At 42.3% G+C, this 22,076-nt stretch overlaps 1 protein-coding gene across 3 annotated transcripts; it reads right to left on the reverse strand.

Annotated features, from left to right (window-relative positions):
• Positions 1–911: 911 nt before the first annotated feature.
• On the reverse strand, positions 912–20,698 carry LOC106656332 (ubiquitin carboxyl-terminal hydrolase 31-like). Of its 3 annotated transcripts, none has more exons than XM_014377258.2 (7): positions 19,543–20,697; positions 18,094–18,819; positions 5,611–5,981; positions 3,833–4,371; positions 3,295–3,740; positions 2,690–3,214; positions 912–2,499 (listed from the first exon to the last, which is right to left on the reverse strand). In XM_014377258.2, exons 1-7 carry the CDS (start codon positions 19,660–19,662, stop codon positions 2,362–2,364), a joined length of 2,865 nt encoding a protein of 954 aa, XP_014232744.1. In that variant the 5' UTR covers positions 19,663–20,697; the 3' UTR covers positions 912–2,361. The 3 variants fall into 3 exon arrangements, with proteins under 3 accessions (XP_014232744.1, XP_014232743.1, XP_023317359.1); XM_014377257.2 differs by having other exon boundaries at positions 3,833–4,389; XM_023461591.1 differs by having other exon boundaries at positions 2,367–2,499; positions 2,679–3,214; positions 3,833–4,389; positions 19,543–20,698.
• Between the last annotated feature and the right edge of the window lie 1,378 nt (positions 20,699–22,076).

Consider the following 22,076-nt stretch of genomic DNA (forward strand, 5'->3'; position numbering starts at 1 on the left):
AAATTGCCTACTTCTTCTTTCAGTCTGTCGCGAAACGAATCATTATCGAATTGGAGTTATCACCTTGCTCAACTACATTTGGAACGTGATTGATTCAACGGATTTTTCAAGTAGATCACTGAAAATAGGACGAATGTTTGCTCCAACGAGTCGCTCGATGAAAATGTAAAAGATTGCTTCATTAGATAAATACAAATCAGAGATACATGACAAAATTTATTTATTTCAATGTAAACTCAACATTAGCAAGAATAATGATAGATAGTAACTATGTAATGATAATTAATCGAAAATTCAATTTTCTCATTCTTCAGTCGGTAGACTCGAATACAAATCGTGTAAAGCAGTTATATTTTTTTCGTTTTTTGATTGTTTAACAATTTTTTAATCTGCTTTGTAATATATTCTTACAAAGAAACGTCTCATTGTATTTTCTCTTACAATATTATACATCACTTATTATAGTAAATCGCGTTCGTTCGAGTTTTTTTTGTGTTCGGGATTACATTAGTTTCGGATTTTAATGTGCAGTTATGAATTTTTCGTTGCCTCGAATAACAACATCGCAACTATTCAACACTTCTATTTTGTATAAATAATTTTAACACAATTCACTTCAGTTTATTAAAACAATTTTTACTTTACACATTCATTCATAAAAACTTTCTTCTCCAATGGAGCACTGGAATGATGTGAATTACAAAAAGCAGTGAGTGTTTTGGTATGAGTTATTATGTTACGTGATAAATATCACAGAATACAATAAGGTTTATTTACCGATTAACCGTTGAAAAGTGTGAAAAATTTCATCAAAGTTTCTTAATTTATAAATTATTCAAAGGTCTAGTTCAGATTTGACGTTTATATATCTCATTATTTACAGTGGTTTGGAGTTGAAATGAAAGTCATAATTTTACAATAAACGAAATGAAGTATAATTTTAATCTTAAGGACTGATTGAATTTACAATCATTGTCTACTGAAGATTTAAGGCCACTAGTAGGTATGATATAAATAGAACAATTTGACGAGCAATCAAACATTGGTTAATCCTCAAAATCTCGTACCACTTTGCAGGAATTTTTCTCACTACAAATGAAAGTAATTTTCTTGAATTTACGAAAATCAAAATGAACAATAATCATTATTGTCTCAAAATTTTCCTTCGACTTTACTACAATTTAAATAATTTTAATTGATGTGAAATAACGAAGATGACAATAATATCGAACATAACTCAATTACATTTTGAGTGATTTAAAATAGTTTATTGGTTCTTTATCATTGCTGGACACTCACGCACACAGAATTATTTATATATAAAATCTTCATTATCAAGCTATATAATTTACTTAAACTAATTTAGAAACTGTACTTAGGTTTTTTCATAAGATTATTTCAATAAATCTTAAAAATAATAAATTGCAACTCTGTTACATATCTTATAAATATTTATGCTTATAATTAATAATAATACCTCAGATATAAATTCTATTGTTTTATCTCATTCATTCTCTACTTAACTTTTATTTATATAATTCAAAATAAAAATCAGGACTTGAGAACTTTCAAAGTTATCTTCAGTATTACTTTTAAATCTTACAAACTTTTTATTCGTAATTCCATATCACATTTTTCATAACTTCATGGACTTTTCGCGAATAAAAATTTCCTTGAACTTGATCTGGTCAGAAGTTCACTTTGTAGTTAAGAGATAATAAAGCCTGCTTCAGAGTTATCACATAGTAGACAATAATTTTCATTTCAAAACCAAGCGTACAGTTCACAAGAATAATTTTCGTGCTATAATAATAAGATTTTAATTTATAAAGAAATCATCGATTGCATTTCTTTAAATATTTTTTATACAGTAGACAACTATCGGTCAAGCTTAAAACAACGACTATATTGTCAATTTATTCAAAATCAACATGTTGCACTTTTCAGTTCTCTTTTTTACATAGATTACAAATATAATAATATCGAACCACAGTTTTTGATGATTCTAATATCGACAAAACACATAACTATGATCAAGTGATAATCCAAATATCTACATTTATTGTGTTTTTTCTTTGACAAAAAACTCGCGTTGGCAAAAATCTTGTATACAATACAATAAATGATATTTTTTGTTGGTACGTTAGTTTGTTGACAAGGGGGCTAGAAAGATCTTAAATGTATCAGTAACAAAGTCCCAAGCTATATAGTCGTCAACGTACGATCTCGTTTTGAGTGAATTTAGTCGAGTAATGTTCGTTTTATATACAACGCAATTGCAGGCACAGTTTCCAAGTTTAGAAAGCAGGCACAGTAATAATTGAGCCAAATGGCTGCGATGCATCATTTTCATCGAACTTATTACAATGTTGATTCATGCAATATCGTTGAATCCTGCTCTGAATCGTCGATGTCTCCTATTGTAGTCTTTGCCACTGACATTTGTATTTGAGTTGTTAGCGCACTTGGCGATGATGTTTTCGGCGATTCTGAGTTTGTCTGCAAGTATAAAAAGTGGCAATGAGTTTCCAAATTAAATAGTATTCAACTATCAATTTTACTTTTTCAATTTTACTGAAAACTATTAAATCATCGTTCAACATGACTTTGATATGTATCTAATAAAAACGATTCAGTAAAATAGAGTCGTTGTAAAATGAAAGTTTTTCTGGTCAAACCTGTTGCTCACCCATTCGACTCTGCCGTTCGTTTCTATCGTGTCGTTATCGGTAGTCTTTGTCGTCTCTTCATCAGCCATATTCAGAGTATCTCTCCTCTTGGGTGGCTGTAACGTCGAATAATTTCTGCTGCCCCTGTTGAAGTTGTTGGCATTCTTTTCGGCGACAGTTTTGTCCTGGTTCAAGGCCTCCTGACTCTTGCTCAGCTTGTTACTCGAGAGATTGTTGGTCTGCTCATTGGTGGGCTGAGTAGTGATCGTCGCGGGGACGGTTTTGTTGTTGCTGCTGTTGCTTCGGTAATGGAAGGGCGGCATTTTCGAGACCCAGTGATCCACGCCGGAGCCCGCGGAAGAGGTTGAGGCCGCCGAAGACGTAGCCGTCGAAGGCTTGCTGCTCAGACTCTGTCGCTGATAAAACAGCATGTAAGCCGAATTGGTAACGAGATTCGTTTCGTTCACAGCCTCTACTCGCGTGTCGTCGAAGCAGTACCACTGGGTATCGTATGGATTTCGACAGTATGCTGTATAGTGTCCACCCTTTGAATAAAAAATACACGTTTAATCTCCGCCAAACTCTTGTATATTTGTTTTTCAAAAACTCGATCCTCAATATTTACCTGCAAATCCTGTCCATGATGATTGCAAATGGCGTAGAGATCATAAACGGTCTCGTCGTACTTGTGCAGATTGTTGGGGCGCGCCCTCGGTTTCTTCCAGGGCGACCAGCCCAGTGTGCCCAGGCCGTTTCCGTTGCTCACCGTGTGGTGGCTCGGCAGCGGTATCGATTGGGACTGCACGCCGTTGCGAGCCAAGTGCGGCGTCATGTCGAATCCGTAGAGCGGAAAATCAACGAGCATCGTCAGCTTGGAAGTCGCTCGCTGCTTGGACTGCTGCCGGAAGCGCTTGAGATGTATGACGAGGATGTCGGGCAGCGACCACAGTCCGAGCTTCTTCACGACTTCCTGCTTGCGATTGCAGTAGGGACAGTGCCAGGCGTCCTCGACGCCCAGAGTTTCCTCTCGCGTGTAAAGATCGAAGCATTCCTCCAGCGTAACCGTACCGCCTGCGGAAAAAAGAAGATGAAAAAATAAGTAAACACGATGAAATGCCGATAAACAGGAGCGAGCGGGAAAAAAGAGCAGAGTAAATACGAACCGGACTCGACGCTGTTTTTGAGTTGCTTGACGCTGGCGTGCTCCTCGACCTGATCGCTGTCGTCGTGTATGATCATGTCTTTGGTGGACTCGTCCCACTCGAGGATGAGCTTGACGTGGGCCGGGCCCGAGTCGTCGGCGCACAGCGCCAGTGCCTGCTCGATTTGCTCCGTGTACAGCGGATGCTCGACGCCCGGATCGATGCAGGGGTGCTCGTCCTGGGCCGGGGTCGAGGCCGGATCAGCCACCCTGATGTTGAACAGGCCGGGCTCCTGGCCGCTGGTGAGCACGTCGTCCACCAGGGTCGTGTGCATCTCCTTGAGCAGGAGCTTCTGCAGATCCACGTAGGAAGTCTCGCGCGACACCTGCATCGTGTAGGGGCTGCCGAAGCGCTGCCTCAGGTCGCCCTTGACGAGGACGTTGATCCAGACGAGCAGCACGTAGGCCTGATCCGAGGGCTCCTTGAGCTGGGGCAGCTCGACGCAGTAGAGCGGGTCGTTTTCCGTGATGACCGAGAGCGGCTGGCAGTCGGAGAACGTTCTGTGGGGCATATCGAGTCTTCACAAATCACGCATATCGCAGTGTGTGCGGTGCGACGACGATCGTAGACGAAGAACATCAGTACAATATTACATGCGGTGAAAATACAATTGCGGAATATAAGCTCATTATTTTATTTATGATAATAAAAAAAAGCTGAGATTCTGAATCATCGGTTTGAGCCAAGTAAGCGAGTGAGTGAGTGTGCGAGCTGTCGATACTTGTATAGAAAAATGTCTGCATGACTCACGCTCTCTCGCATCGCTACGAGTTTTGTGCGTGCCAGAGATGCAGCAGCGGCGTATTTAAACCAAGAAAAACATGCACTGCAACGTATGTCGAGCAGGATGCTGCTGCTGCTGCAGTAGCGAACGCGCGACTTTATTACAAAAACGACGCGCGAGTTGTAATAGTGTTTTATTTTAACGACGCACGACGGCGTTGGCAATTTAACAGCGAGACATAAGTCATATCGTAATGCTTAGCACCTGTTGTTTTTTTTTGCCGTTTGGCTAGGAGATTTTCGTCGAGTTTTAGCAGCTCATCGAGGCAATAATTTAGAAACGAGCGCGAATAATGTATGTAATTGGATACCGAAAAATTACACACATTTTTGTTGTTTCGCGCGCGGATCATCGAGAGCGTGTAAATAGGTATATTTACGCGCGAGTTATTGCGATTTGCGTAATTTGGTTGCTCCGACACCAAAGCCCCGAAAAGAATCGTTGGCTTTCTATAATCACGATGCTGTGACGAAAAAATTAGAAAACCAACGAGTAACGCAATTTCGTTTCGCGATTCGATTCGCGCGCGCCAAAGTCGAGGAACGAGAAACGAGCGAATCAAGTCGTGCTCAATGAAATTGATATGACACGAAATTAATCTTTATCTACTGCATGTCAACAAAAGCTGCAGCGCGAGACACTTGAAAAATCTAAACGACGACGCCGGTCTATAATGAACATTTCGTGTCGATTATTGATTTGTCGAGAGCGAATGTCTGTTCGTCCGTGTTGAGTCGTGAGAGACGCTGCACTTTTCGGGTAATCTTCCGTCTTCTGTCCTCTTCCGTCAAGGCCGTTCTCGTCGTCAACAATTGAATCGTCGTCACATTATTTTGTCAACGTCCGCGCGAATTGCATTTGTATATTTCCGCGAAAACAGTCAAGTGGTTGGTTAAGTAAGCGGTGCAGTTATTACTAAATACAGCTAACTACGCGATGATGGTCTGGCACTTACCGGTGAAAACCTTCGTCGTGGACCTCGGTGAGGAGCATGTGATTCTCGTCGATGCCCGTGTCGCTGGCCAGTATGCCGCGCAGCTCCTTGACATTGGCCGTCTGGGCGACGCTCACGCCGATTTTGACCTGTCGCGGCTGCTGCGACGTGTACAGCACATTGACGTACAGGCTCATGAGCTTCTGGCTCTGGGGCACCGGCACCGAGACGCATAAAAACGGATCGAACGTGTTGGATTGCTTCTGACATCGCGGACAGGTGAGGCTCGAGCGGAACTGCGCCTGGAACACCTGATGGACGAACGAGAAGTTGCAGCGTTCGTAGTTCTGCAGGGTCTCGGCGGCTACGATTTCCGGATGGCCGAACGAGTTCTGGAAAAAAGCACAAAATGACATTTATTTTATTTGTTCATTAGTACTAAATTGCAAAGTTAATTCATCGCGGTTTAATCGTTTGATCGTACTTATTTACGGTAAATTATTTCGATACTTCCGTTTCGAGTTGGGAATACCGAGAAGGTGTGCCGCCACGAATTTATACGTCTTAAGTGCGTATATCAACGCAGCACTCGTGCGAAACGCATATACGATCGGGTGCGGCAGATTATCACTACGCAGCGGCATGAAAGAGTATACCTTATACGTACTGATACCGATTTCGGTAAAGTAATAAAAACGAATCCAAAACATTTCACGAGAAATGGAAGAGAGAAAAAATCGAGCCTCGTTCTCTTTCTCGCAGTGCATGCAGTTGGTCGTGTATTGCGTGCAGAGAGTTTATATCTTCCAGCGGCCTTGAACTGGTCCACATCGTAAATGGAAATGTGTTTTTTATAATATTATACTACGTCGTGCCGAGCCGCAGCAGACACTCGTGACCGCGGCTCAGCTTTATTTTCCCTCGCGAGCGACAGAAGACACGCGTTTATACAATTTTTACGTCTATTTACACAATCTGTCCCTAGTTTTTCAGATCTACATTAACGAGACTCTAAAACGAATTGGATCGACGAGCTTTACGATCTTTCGCTTAGTCAATGGTGTTTCCAGCGAATCGCTTGAATAAGAATTCTTTGATGCTATTATGTATTATCGTCATTATCCTCGCGTCGCTCTTTAAAATGAAATAATTCACAATAGACGCAGCCTCGAGTTTATCGATTGACCTTCGGATTCTCAGGTCAGTTCGCCGCGCGGCTCGCTTCTACTTCGCACGCAGGACAGGCAATGTATATAATACACCACTGTCAAAGGTGCAAGTGCAGCACATGCACACATATATGCACACGATTATGTATACGCACGGAGCGAGCACGAGATACAGATACGAGACGGAGCGAGAAAAAAATCGCGGGGCAAAAAAAAACGTCGCAGCCGCCGCCGATACGTGCTTACATCCGGCCGTGCACAGCACTACAGAGAGCAGAGAGCGGTATAATAGTTACGTAATCCTTGATGTGACGAGACGTGCACAGACACATGCCGCGTGCACATGCTATTATGTGTGCTAGCTAGCGAACGGCGAATCAAAGCCATTTAGCGGCTGAGTAGCGCTTGTGATGCCATCGGCTCTAGCTCCGAAAGCTCTGAGCGCGAATTGTATAGTGCCTTAACGCTGCAGCAGCACCTCGAGCGATTATAATCACGGATGCTTTTTTTTTCTATGTACGATGTGACGAGGCTGCTCGTTTTTTGTAAAATGTCGAAAAATAATCCCGAGAAAGGCGGATGTATGCGTATTTATACGTAGTCGAAGCAGTGGCCAAACAGAAGCCCCGCGTATATTAGTAGCTCGTATGAATCATCAATGCATAATGAGCGGCGCGTAAAAATTAAATTGATGTTCGCCAGCGTGCGCGCGCGGATTATACGGCATTACGACGAACGCGAATTAGCCGTGACCCCTGCGCGTGAGCGCCTATAATAGTAGCTCGTGCAGGATACACGCTGATTCGACGAAATCACGCTTATAATCGTCGACGCTATAAATAGTTTTTTTTCAAAGCGCTTAAAAATGTTTCTTAATTCTGAAAACGGTAAAAATGACACTCGACGGATGGAACTCGCGTATATACCTGAAACATATACGCATTACAACAGGTTGTTTACCTCTTCGATAGTTGGCTCATCGCACGGAGTCGAGCTTACCTATATACTCGTACTGCAGCGTCGTGAGTTTGTTGTAAAAAAAAGCGCGTGTCGCAGCGATGAAAGAGTATATATACGTATATACATCTAGATAAAGCGATTACGAAAGTCCCCCTGCGTGCCTTCGTGCATTCGACGACTTATACCATACGAAGACGTACGTATAATACACACCGAGAGGTACACACCATGATGCCTATTATAGGCGCGTTGCAAAAAAAAAAAAAACAACGACGACGTCGACGAGCCGGCACAACTCGACGATCGATATCCGATGCCAACTTTCGAGCTATAATACTAGTACAACACTATAGGCTGCATCCGTATGCACATCACGTATAAGCTTCCGACCTTTTATCGTTCAAATCAAACTCGGCTTCTTTTCAAATCGTATTTACGCTATGTACGATGTACAGAGCGCTTTGCTCATAAAAACAATTTCACGGAGCTTTTAAGCAAAAAAGCCAATATTATACTTTTTATCCCGATCGTCGCGATCATTATTATTTACTTTATTGATATTATTATCATCATTATTGTTGCTACAAAGAGGAAGGAGCCAGTCCAAGGTGCCGCGCTGTGCAGCGTATACGGCTAATGTCAACAGACGGCGAGAAGGTCTAAGTGCGCATTAGTGTAGAGAGAGCGAGAGCTTATAAAGCACACACACGTCGACGTCGTCGTCGTCGTCGTCGCCGCGCAGGAAGCTGCGAGTATACCAGTAATATAACGCGACACAATGCATTGGTCAATGTCAAAGCGGTGCTCGTGCACTCGAGTGGAGCAGCAGCAGCAGCGACGGCTTATGCTGCTATTCGAGACTGCTGCTGCTGTGTGCACAGCTCGGCGATTCGTCGACTCGACTCTTTCACGCGGCGGTACGGCACGAGTCTCGAGGCGTGCGCGCGCCACGCCGGTCAGCAACCCAGAGTTAGACCCTCTCTCGGGTAATAGATATCCACCGAAAACTCTGGCTAAATTAACTCGAAAGCGTTTTTTCTTCTTTTTTTTTTTTTATCGACGATACAAAAAGTAATCAAGTCGCGGGCGAATGATTAAAAAAGAAAACATATTTACGACTTTTACAAGAAAAACCTAATTAATTTGTGTACGATGAAATCCGAGACGTGCAATTTGTGCTTGGCTGAGCTCGGCAAACTTACTTGGCTTTTTATCAGGGACTTTATGAAAAGGTCTATTCCTGAGCTTGAATTATATTCCACGTATACAGCAACAACGGAAAATCGGCCAGAGTCTAGACGATGAAAATATTAGATTCAAAAGTAATCTACCTATATTCTATATACTCGGATAAGCTCCGGGTATATTTTCGAAATTTAATTAAAAAAGAGCGAAGATACGATATTTCAATCGGTTTGATTGAAAATCAATTGTTTATCTCTCGAGCGTGAATTGAAATTGAAAAATTGATTAATTACCTGGCCAAGAGATAAACTTTCCAACTATATTTTTAGAACTACAATAAGGCCGTTGAAAGATATTGCCTTTATACAAATCATCGCTTTGGGCGCGCGCGATATCGAACGAGAAGTACAAATTAGTTTCCAAACGAAAAAGCAGAGAAGCTATTTTTGCTCTCTCAATTAAATTAATTATAATATTCGCGAAAATTCTCAAAAGCTGAATTTAAACTCTATATGCATTGAAAAGGCCGGTATACAATAAAGAAGCTCTCATTCGCTTATCGGTATGCTTTCATCGAATTCTCCCAGCTCCGTAGCTGCATCAGTAGCAGGCATGAATGAAAAATCGAGCGAAAGAGCGCAAAATAAGTGCAGCGAGAGCTGCTGCAACGTCGCCGCCTGCTACTGCTCTCGTAATCTATATGGATCACATAAATATACGCAGCAGCAGCGCACGAGGCTGCTGCTGGGTATCGGGAGTTGCATTGAAGCTGCAAAGCGAGAGCAGCAGCAGCGAAACACTTACACACACGCGCGTACTTGGCGTTCTTGCATAGCTACATAATTACCTCGCATACATACTTTGTTTGTGGTGATTTTTTTTTACACTCGCTACGCGCGTTCGAGCATTGACGAAGCGAGAGAAAGAGTGAGTAAGAGAGAGAGAGAGAGAGAGAGAGAGAGAGAGAGAGAGAGACTTTCATGTGCATGGGACGAGCGAAATCTTGCGGCAGGAATTTGAAACGCGCCGTGTGCGTATATAGATTACGCGGATGGGCTTGTCGTTTATGATAATAACGTTGCTGCTGGTCAGTAAGATGAGATGCATACGCACTGCTCGTCGTGCTGACTTATATGTAGACTATACGCTGAGCGACGTTCAAGGATTTAGCGTTTACGTTCGTTCGTTCGCGTTCGCATTTATGGTGGTGGTGCATAAGCAGCGGAGAAATGGAAGTAGTTTATGCATTGTGATGGAGTATCGTAGCTGTGCGCGACAGGAAGCCAATTCTGAAATCGACTCTAATACCATATTATATGTATTAAATAATTGCTTTACCAGGAATCTATACTGCTTGAGAACCACGACAACTTCTCCGTGTACTTTCTACTCGTAAATGAAGCATAAAATGACGTACAATGGATTAAAAAATATATAAATTCGAAATATAGGTGTGGACGGAGAATTTCATTTATTTATCAAATTATATAAAATGTTCAGTCGTACATTAATATGCTTATGCGTTTTCTCATTCCCGTGGATTAAAAAAAAGTATATCCATATTCGACCTCAATAGACTGGCAGATATTTATTCACGGTCCTAAAGGAAATTCGTTTAATCATTCGTCGATCCGAGTTTTTGCGAGAGATCAATCAATGAATATTAGCAAAAAATTTCTCGTAGAAAGGAATCCCTTGGCGAATCATTGGTATTTCAACAGAAGAGAAGACTGCTGCGATTGACAAGAATCAAACTAGTTAAACTGGCCTGGATTTACTCTTTATTTTTTTGCCTTCATTCGTTTTTACTACTGGTACAACTTTTATATTTTACAAAAGTTATGGTTCAATGATCTTTTCATTTATTATTTGATTAATCAATGGGAGAAAAAAAAAGGGTAATTAAATGAATTATTCAGCGAACTCCGTGGGTAATAACAGCTCGCATAAATTTTAATTTCAACGTCAAGTTTTCATCGCTTTTTTTCTGAATTACATAAAATCTCGGGTGAATTGCTATTCGCCAAGCATATATTTGACAAAAGGGAAAGTTCTATCGAAGTGAGAGTTAATAAAGGTTTTGTAACCTATTAGAAATTTATGTGTGCGGGTTTTCAGAGTATTGATGGACGTTCTCTTGAAATAAAGGAAAAAAACTCTTATCCTCGAATTATTTGCTGTATCAAAAAGTCAGAACGTGACGACGACGACAACGAAGACACAACTGTGTCACCTACAAGTTGTCCGAAACACCGTTATTGGCAATCCTTATAAAAACAACAGTACCTTTGCGACTTTGACGATCTTTTTTTTTCATTTATTTTTATTTTACTCTGTTCTACATTGAAATCTTGGATGAGAGGTAAGCATTGCGTGGGATTGACTTTTCTAACGGGAGAATTATACACAATTTATTTGTAATTAATAGGTAAGATTCCATGCGTCTTATTTGGGAATGAGATAATCGCGAGACTTTAATCATATGCAGATTAAAAAGAGTCATTTAAGGCAAAATAACAGAAGAAGAAAAAAATAAAAGCCACGTTCTTGTTGACAGCGCGGTTGAATCAAGCCGCGCGAGCAGCGGCAAAAAATAACCTGAGCAAGAGAGAGTACAACTCGTCAATTGCACGAATCAATCGCTTATGTACAACTGCTATATAGACGATTGAACAGCGGCAGTGGCGGCAGCGGAGTGCATGAGGACGACATATCCCGTACAAGCGATATATACCATAATGCAAGACGACACAAGTGCATTAAAGCGACGTGGATATGCCCGCGAATTGTTGTTATATACTCTTGGCCGTGTGCCCGACACCGTGATAAACACTTCCAAGGAGGTTTCGCCGGTGTGTGTGTGTATACATCGGTCGCGCGCGCATCGAGTACGCAGAAAGAGAGCCCGAGAAAGGTAAAAACACTCGTGTGTATATAGTCTCTGTACATGACTGGCGGTACGCGGACATAAGTTCAGCGGCTTGTGCGTCCTGTGCGCGCATGCATCGATTCCCGATGCAGTTGAATGAGTTGACTTTTCTATTAAATGGTCTCCTCCGTTCTCTATTTCTCGTGGGTTTCGAGTGACAATCCCCTTTTTTCTCGACGAGGAATCGTTCCTGTTTAAATGGAGAAATTTAATAATTGACAGTAATTTCGGATAATAATTGATGACAGATGAAGAGTTCTCAATTACTCGCTGTGAATTTTAATTGATTATTATACTGCATATGACAGACCGAAGAATCCCACGTACGAAATAGTTTTTAAATATTTCTTAAAAATTTTGCACAAAAGCCATAATCGTAGAAAAGTTTCAAGGTATTTAACGTCTAAAAAGAGCGAGATCGATCTTTCATTCCAATTGTACTACGGAATAATAGTTTTTCATATACTTGGAAAATATTAAGCCTCAGACAAGCTGGCGCACAATAGCGCAAATACAGGAAAATAATTTCGAGATCACGGCCCTCGGATTATTATCAGCTGATTATTAAGGAGCACGTGACTCTGCGCCTGACGTATACATAAGCGCATTGTAAATTTGCAATTCAGGATCGCGACTAGCCCATGAAAATGTCACGTACCGACTTTCCCCTTCCTCCGACTTCCCTGGCCCGTTTTTCAAAGCTTTTGCGTGTGTAGTATACATTATTATACACAAGCGCAGATGATCGTCCTTGCGCAAAACTTTTCATTCATATTTACATTTTTCGCTCTCGCTGCTACACTATGCATATAATGTACGATGATGTATATACTCGCACTTTTATACGCGAGCATATGCAGACCCATGCGCATAAATGTACGCACATGCGTTCATTCGCGTATTTATCCGCGGTGAAACCGCCGCACCGAGCTCACGTCGTCGTTCCGATTCCCACAACATATAATATGCCCATATGAGTTTACTGCAACAAATTATGCCGCTGCTGCTTTTTTCTTCTTCTTTTGAATGGGTAATTTTTATTTAAGCAGTCCAGCGACTCGACTCAAAATTATTTTCCATTTATATTTTATACGCCACTCACACACGTTCACGTTCGCGACAGAGAGAGAGAGTCGAACGTGTGTATTATGTATGAGGTCTGTGCGCGTCGAGCTTTTAACGTTCGCCACACGCAGTTGTAATATCTGCATTTCTTATCAATGACTATGAGCAACGCGTGCACACGTCTTAGATTACGCGCGCGTTGTATGGCCGCGCGCGTGCGCTGATACAAGCAAATTTTATCGTGTTTATCGTTTTCGTATTCGTACTCGTCTGTGAGAGATCGTAAATGTGTGTGTGTGTGCTCGATTGCACGAAAATGCCCAAGGATATACGCACGCGTATCTCGTTCCTGTGCATTTTCCTTTCGCTTTATTAAATATCCATGATGTTGTTGTTTTTTTTGCTCTTTCTCGTTATTTTTGTCGATTCTGCTGGTTATGCAGCGCGTTTACACGGATCGATTACAAGCCACACGACGACGACAACGACGCACGCACACGCGAGGCGCTCGAAAAAAAATAATAATAAGAAAATACCTCGGCTCTCTCTCGCATACATTGGGAAATTATACGTATCGGCATTATTTTTGCGGGCGCGCTCGAGTCAGTCACTGCAGAGTATTATTATATACATGTTATATATTGTGCGACGCATGCATTACGCGACCGACTGCAGCAGCATTACGCGGACTACGCGTTCGAGTTGGGTCCTCTTGTCCGCAATTCATACAATACTTCGAACAGGCGGTGGCGCGGCGGTGAGCTCGCTGGCCTGTGTGCAACACTTTTTACGTCGGAATAACGTTCTCGACGCGCGCGATTAGATAATTCCTATACATATCGGCTGCAAGAGCAGCAGCAGCACGACTACAGTCGGTGGCACAGGCAGAGGCAGTCGCTGCACTCGTGACTTTTGCACGATCCATTGAAATGTCGTAACGAGAATATAGAGCTATTGTAGTCTCTGCAGCAGCAGAAAATAAATACGCGCGACACGCATGAGTGCAGCGACGCGAGCCGCTGCGATAATGCGATCATCCGTTCGGAGCCATTACTATAACTATACACTGCTACACGATGGGTCGCCGGAAAGAATTGGCTGGAAAATTTTTTGCGCTTCTGTGGTGGATCGCTGCACGCAATTTAACGTAATGTACGTACGTACGTAGGCGAGCGAGTTATCCCCCCGAGTGCAGTGTATGTGCACGCGATCCGCCGAAAACAAGCCATTTTTGCAAACTGCTGCTGTTGCTGCTGCTGCAAGTTCTCAAGGACAACGAAACCTTTGGAGCCGGCCGTAGCGCGTACGCGCAAATTGAGCGTAATCAAGTTGCGCGCGCGGCGTTTAACTTTCTTGCGAGACGTCGCGCGCAGTACATAATTTCTCACGACCGTTGCTGCTGCTCTGATGCAAGTATTAATTCTTATCGCGTGTTTTTTTTTTCTCTCTCTTGCCCATATAGTCAGAGAGAGAAAAGCGGGTCGTTGCGGGAAAACTTTACAGACAGTCGGAGATAGCTTCTGTTTTTGAAGAAAAAAAAATGTCGCTGGAGCAAAAGATTTTGTCGATAAAAAAAAGAGCACATAAAGGACGAAGAAAGTAAGACAACAAAAAAGGGGGGCCGAAGGGAAAGAAAGAAACGGACAAAACAATGCGCGCGAGGAGCCGCAGACAGTAAGAAGAGCTGCTCGATGTTCAACGAGAGTGCGGCCCCGCATGCAGCGGCAGCGAGTATATATAAGAAGAGCGAAAAGCCGAGAGTCGGTCTGGTGTATTTCGTTCTTTTTCGTCGGCGAATCCATTCACTGCGAGCTTATAAATGGTATCGTACGGATGAGTGTGCTACGGACACGACCGTCGTAAGTGTATTACTACACACACAGACACAGACGTGCGTACGTATTATAGACGTGTGCTCAATGCAAGCGATGCTCCCACCCACTCGTTCGCGTTTCTTTTTCAAACGATGACTCATCCGCCGCGTGTGTATAACCCTGCACCGCCGCCGTCACCGCACACTCGTGTGCCTTTTATTCCTTAGGCCGTTTGTATCGTGCCCACCTTGTGTCTTTGGCACGTAGTATATGTATTGCAGCCTATCGTGTAATGCATAATACGGCCGCTCGCCACTACATGGGCTTGGGTCAATTGTTGCGTTGGGCGCGTAATCGTCGCGACGAACGACTACGACGACACCGGAGAAGTCGAAGCCGCATCCGAAATAATACACTCACTCGTCGCGTCCGAATAGACGACGTCGACAAGCGCCGCATTTGCATGTGCTGCATATATAGTATGTACTATACGTGCTAGCTAGCAATAGCTTTCTTTATTCTACGTGCGCAATATACGTAACCTACGCGCCCGGGCAAAAAAAAGACAGGAAAAAAAGGAGGAAAAAAACAAAACGCGCTCGATGAAGTTCGGCGTGTATATAGAGATGCGGCTCGCGCGTGGGTGACGACAAGTACTCCCTTTCCTATATACCAGCGATCGGAGATCAAAGAGCCAACACGGAACCAGAGAGAGAACAATCGACCCGAACAATCCTTTCGTGTGTATAGTCTGTCGTTGTCGTTTGTCGTCGCGATCGAGGCCTCTATATACATACATATGCACACACACATACAGTCCATCAAAGCTCTCGACTTCAAAAAGATCCCAACCTTTTCGCGCGCACGAGCTAATTAACTTGCCTCATTATTATCATTATTCACGCCTATAGATTACCCGGTAATTTCTGCGAGTCTGCAAACTTTTCCATGGCTTCGTTTTGCGCGCGCGCGTGTGTGTGTACAATATCCAACATCCTAAGCGATGACACTTTTGCGAATTTTTCGGCGTGCGGAGGGGGTGGTGGCCGAGGCTAAAATTAAGGCTAATGGGTGACATAGTCGTTTGTATATATTTAAATGTGTATATAATATCGCGTTACGACAAAAACCCGATCGTCACATTATACTGGCCAAGATGGCCTGCTGCTGCGGTGCGAGGCGACATTTCAAAGGTTGCCTTAGCTCGTGCTATACGCGTTTGTCGCACGACTAGATCTTGTTTATAATATAGCGAAGGTGAAAACGTGAATCATTCTAATAACTAAATGCATGCATAATGCGCACGACACACGGCGACTTTGATACATTTTTATTTTGTTTTTCTTTACGCGAGTCGATTATAAATTACAATCTGTTTTTTCAAAGTATTTTCGTACATCTTATTTTTTTATCGCTTAATTCTGCAAGAACATTTGACAATTGACCCAAAAATTCACTCTACTCGACGTGTACAAAGGAAATAAAAAGAAACGCCAACAGCGCGAGAGCCGATGTGTGTACACACATCATTTTTCCCCATCGCGAAATAAATTCACTCGCGCAGAGGAAAAAAAGAGAGAATATCAACGAGACAGGCCCGTGCGCTACGGAGTGCCTCGGCAAAAGGAGCTGAGCAGCACGTACTACGCCAACAGACAGTACAGCTTATACGAGGTGCATTATCTCGTCGGGCCAAAAATTTCTCTCTCGCGCGCTCACGAGCTTTCTTTTTGACGCTCTCGCAAGAGGCAGCAGTCGCAACAACGCGTCCGACACGCATCATCTTGGGATAGGCTTCGTTGGTGCAGCTACTATGTCGCGCGTTATATTTTCGGTGCACAAATCTCATTCCGCACGCACCGTCGTCTATCTCTCTTTCCGCTCCGATCTGCATTCTTTTTCAAATGCAGATCGTCGAGAGCGCGTGAATACATATAGGATTAAATTTGGAATTCCTCGGGCTCTTTATTCGACGATCGTTTTTAGCCTCTCTCTAAAAACCCGAAATTCCTTGCCCAACGTAGATTTGATTTGCGAGAGCGGCACGAGACTCTCGACTTTTGGCATTGTCGAATTTAAGAGAGCGAAACGAAAATTCCCGACGCCTTTTTATTATTTTTCAAAGCACAAACACACGACATATCATGATATAATTGAGCGCGCGCACAGGTGCGAGGTGCACAGCGCGAAAAGGAAGCCACGCACGGACAACTTGACCGGCAAAGATCGTCAACATTATTCGAGCGCGAGCGCGTCGAGTCATCGTGCATAGCAGCGAGCGGCTCTCTCGATGACAAAAAGAAAAACGACTAACGGAAACAACCCATCACGCAGAGAGCACGCTTACTGCCGCTTGTAGCTTGTATACTTTTTTTTCCTTACTACTGTTTATATACTTTTGCCTGTGTGCCACTATTGCGCAAACCTTATACCTATACCTACCTACACCCGGCAGAAAATCTTAAAAATAAAACGATTCTATTTTCTCTCATTCTCTAAAGGCTATTGACGCGTTAATTCTAGATTTCGAGCTCGTTTTGGACGAACGGATTAATAACGTTCGATAATAACGCGTCGATGATTTGGAAAAAATGTGTATTTTTCGACTCGCGCACATGCGACCGCATAAATTCGCCTGTTACTCAACAACAGAGCGATATTATATTTTGACAAATAGCGTGTGTGCACAAAATATAGCTCGAAGACAATAAAAATGTTTTTACGGCCACGATATAATTTCAAAATAATACCACGGGTCGTGCTTGGATTAATTTCCGCCGTCACGGAAGCATTACGTTCGCCTCCTCCTTCTCCGCCGTCTCCTCGTTATGTTATTGTCACGTTCGCAAACAATATTCCGAGAGAGCATTAAAAATATTATGTAGCTCGCGTCTCGACGTTTTTCCTATACATATGACATATGACAATCTCACTAGTGGCTACTTTATTATTAATCAAAAACATGGGATTCTTGATGATGGGGCGCGATCGAGTAAACTAACGAGAGTTTTGTTATTTTTACACGAGAATTTAAATTGAAAAGGAGAATATTTCATGTTAACAATTGTACTTGAGTTAAAGTAAAATAAGATTATTTGTGTAAACTTGCGAATGACTTTGTAGTTAAATACTTGATGCTAAAGTCCAACAATTGACTTAAGTAACTGTAGCATGTTTACATAATATATATGATACCTAACCTCACTTTTTTTGAACGATGCAACAATGGAATGTTGAGAAATTTCTCTGTAACTCTTATCTCTCGTAATTGATAATTAATTTGAAATGGTTTAAGGCAATTGTCTAAACGGATTACTTTTCAATGCCTCTTTCCATTTATTAATAACAGCAATAAAATAATTTGTAAATAGTAAATCCTTACCTTGATAATTTTATATTTCTTATTTGTTGCCAGATTTAAATCTTCATGCACTTTATCCAGCAGCCAAAGTAGGAATTCCTGTGCATCGTGTTGCAAATTTCCTCTATACTGACTACCGTACTTATCAACTACACTTTTGAAAGCTGTGCTCATCTCTGGATCATACTGACAACTCCAAATAGCTTTGAGCAATAATGCTAATTGTTCTGTTATTTCACCTTTGGTACCGTACTTTTTAGAGTTTTTCTTTCTCCCTAAATCTGCTTTGTAATTATCTAATACAAAGTATTCTGCTAACACATCGGTATGCGATAAACACTGCAGAACTGCATTCATGAAGCACGTATTGCCATGATTCCTTAAACCTATGACACCAGGAATCATATCTGGTGGTATATGAGCGGGCCTCGACAAAGGTACCCTTATGTCATTAGCACTAGATTCTATACCATCACTGCTTCCCTTGTGATTTTGTATGCCTACTTGAGTGAATCGCTGATAGGCAGACTTTAAGATTCTAGGCAATTCTTTGATAGATAATGATCGATTTACTTTTCTTCTAGCAGAATTTGAACGACTCAAATCCAAATCATTGGACTGTTCATTAGATGGTACAATTGTGTCTTTTACAGGCAAATCTCTTTGTCCTTTCATTCTTCTTTTGGCGGTTATATGTGAAAAAGTTCTTTTGAGTATATTTTTGCCTGGTTTTCTACCCACGTTATTCTGAAAGTATTTTAATTATATTAGTATTATTGACATATATCTTTACTATATATAAACAATAGCTTATAATAAATACAATTAATCTCAAAAATAAACTAGTAATAAAAAAATATTATGTAAAGTTAAAATAAAATCAGAAAAAAAATTAATGGTTTAATTAAGATAAGCAATTATAGTTCAAGGTAACTATAAAATAATTTACATTTCTTAAATGATACAGAATAAAGTATTATTCAATTTCATCATGTGTTATCAATTATGTTGCTTTTCATTGAACGTTCTAGAGACCAAAGTGCAACAACACCGGATCTAAACAAAAAATGGCCAAGCTTCACTCGTATCAAACAAAGTCGATTAGAAATTGAATGAATAATGTAATGGCTTATTGATACAAGTCAGTATATATTATGCACCGAACGTATTGTGCAGAGTTCGTTGAAGCGTCATTACTCGCGAGCGCGCAGATGTATATTAAAAAACGATTTGTGTAAGTAGCAGCGTTAAACGTAATTGTCAGCGTTAATTCGCGTGTTAAGTTAAATTTTCCGAAATTCGAACAGTTCGAAATCCGAAAAGCGGACAGTCACCGAGATAAGTGGCGAAGGTGACAAACAAAAAAACTGTCGAGCAGTGGTGGGTATTTAAAATGAAAAAATTGACTGAAGGCAAAGCACACAGACACACATTACCCACACGATTCGTGTCACACATCACAATGTTTACCTCGATGTTGGCGGTAATGTCATCTTTGATAATAGCAGCAACGCCTCCGCCAGCGATGAGCGGGCCAGCATCGACACCAGCACCGGTATCAGCGTCGCTTTGGGCTGGCGCGGGGCTCATTGTTGATGAGGGTTCTTCGCTACTATTTAACTTTTGTTTCAATTCAAAAATTGCTCACGCGCGAAACGATAAGAACAACGACAAAGCTACAACTCCGTAAAAGAGGAGTGACGGAAAAGTTTATTCGCCTGCACGGAGCCGCACGCGCGGTAGTCTATATTCACACGCGAGCTGCTCGATGCACACAAGAGTAGATACGGGGCGAGGTGCACGCGCCCTGCCTGCCAGAAGTAACCCCGCAAGTCAGTCGGTTGGTGTTACCACCCACTATTATCGGGACGTAACATAACCCCGTGTGCTGCTGTTGCTGCTTCTAGCGCAGAATAGCGCGTATACTATCATCGTAGTATGTAGTAGGTAGAGTAGTAGCAGTAGCACAGCTGCAGTGTAGATAGTAGCGATCCACTGTAGTTACTACATAGCTCTCGACGTATACTGCATGCGAGTGCACCGAGTATATAATGCTATCTATATAGAGTCATATGTGTATGTAACAGAGGCTCTCTCACAAAGGGCGAGCGATGATAATAAAGAAAAAAGCCCAAAACAACGGCGCACACGCTGCTCTCTGGCCTCTGTGCTGCAGTCTTTGTAACTCTTGCGAGCTGCTATCGACGATGATCAATTGCACTTGTATACTATGTACAACACACTGCACGCAACTGACAAACACACGCGCTCGACTTACTACTCGCGACTGCTCTCTCGGTCTCGTGTACTATAAAATACGCCTCGCAGTCGCGCGGGCACAACACACACACACACAGACACACAGCTGCGATGTGTATCGCGGAGTCTCGGATTGATAGACGTACGCGGGTGTAGGTGCGTTCTTCGACGCCTATTAGTTCGGAGCGAATGCGTGTAAATATATTTATGTATGCTGTTCTGTGTTACGTATGTAAATACGGAGCACGATCACGACGCACTATACAGGCACACGGGACACGGCTGCTGTACTGCTTGCCTCGCGACGACTGATTTCTCTCGGCGTGCGCGCGGCCTGCTGCAGTCCACACGGCGCGCGCTACATCATATTATTATACACGTACACACACACACACACACACACACACACACACACACACACATCGACTACACTATATAGCACACTATAGTCTCGTAATTCCACGCTGCTGCTGCAGGCGCTTATATGCAATAGTGTATATATGTATATAGTTGGCTCCAGAATATAATGCACTGCTGGAAGCGGGGGGCCGCCATTTGCCGTGCCTCTACTACTACTACACTCGTACGCCTCTCATATATGTGTGTGCGTGTGCAACATGTAGTGACTTTACTGTATTGTCGTGTCGTCGTGTATCGAGGTGGTTGGCGTGAGCGTATGCGAATACGAAACACACAAATATGTGTAATCTAAGCCTAAAGAGCGGGAGGTCGGTAAAGACAAAGCCGAGCCTACTGTGATCTGTCGATGGTTATAAATTCCGGCGATCATGGCTTGGCGCGAGATTTACCCGCCGTACGCCACTGTGGCGCCACTGGTTATACCGGAGTTCCATGTCAATATAATTTATCCGATGCTCCGCGAGAATACCGATCATTGCACCTTTAAAACATTCTGTCGTGCCGGCACTTCACTTGCAACAAGATAACTTCTACATTTTAAAATGACTCCAAATTAGTAATTGACGTTAGTCTGGCGCACCTGATATATCATCTACTGGAAAGTAATGTCGGCGAGACTCGGATAGCAGCCGATCATTGGGCGCCTCGATCGATTCTACAGCTTAGCAACCAAAGCGAGAGTTTGATTTTTTTCTCGAATAATTCGGTAATTTTTGGGTAAATAAATGGAGCTGCCACGCGCCAATGCCCTTTTCCATTCTCTCTCCTCTCTATAATCCACCTGCAGCGGTGCATACTTAAAAAGAATCAAAGAGAGCGCCGAGCGCGCGGAAATTTTTCGAAAAACTTTCAAAACATAACGTGTGTAGGCAGCTGCTACGCGATCAAATACTCGATACCCCGTATATAGCCGATCAATAAACAATGTATTCGTGCATTGTGTTGTTTTACTATCGATTAGCTCCGATTAACACAGTGTAAAGCGAAGTTATTGCTGACTACCAAGCATATGTGATTCAATGCTTTGCGTTTTGGCATTGACCTGTATAGCTTACTATATCTCGAGATATTCGCTTTCACTGACAGGCTACTTTTTTTATCCTGAAACTATTGATACAATGCTCAATAATAAAAATGATATGGAGACATGTTTGATGTTTACTCTGCGATGAGTGACCCACGCGTGAGACATGAGCTTGACAGTTCCCATTAGCCGAAATATATTGGTCAATTGATATTCGTTATTTGCCACGAAAAAAAAATCTTTTTCTCTTCAAAAATTTTACGGACGCGTATGTCGAAATAATAATTTTTCTAGTTTTAGC

This window comes from Trichogramma pretiosum, unplaced genomic scaffold (genome assembly GCF_000599845.2).
Source record: "Trichogramma pretiosum strain Unisexual culture from Peru unplaced genomic scaffold, Tpre_2.0 scaffold4, whole genome shotgun sequence".
Lineage (NCBI taxonomy): Eukaryota > Metazoa > Arthropoda > Insecta > Hymenoptera > Trichogrammatidae > Trichogramma > Trichogramma pretiosum.

Bases quoted from the DNA above. Each gene is read 5' to 3' on its own strand.
- LOC106656332 (XM_014377257.2), bottom strand. From the start codon at position 19,662: ATGAGCCCCGCGCCAGCCCAAAGCGACGCTGATACCGGTGCTGGTGTC. The intron at 3,741-3,832 runs GTTCGTATTTAC...TTTTTTCCGCAG, and splicing joins CAAAAACAGCGTCGAGTCCG to GCGGTACGGTTACGCTGGAG. The intron at 3,215-3,294 runs GTAAATATTGAG...TTTTATTCAAAG, and splicing joins ATCATGGACAGGATTTGCAG to GGTGGACACTATACAGCATA.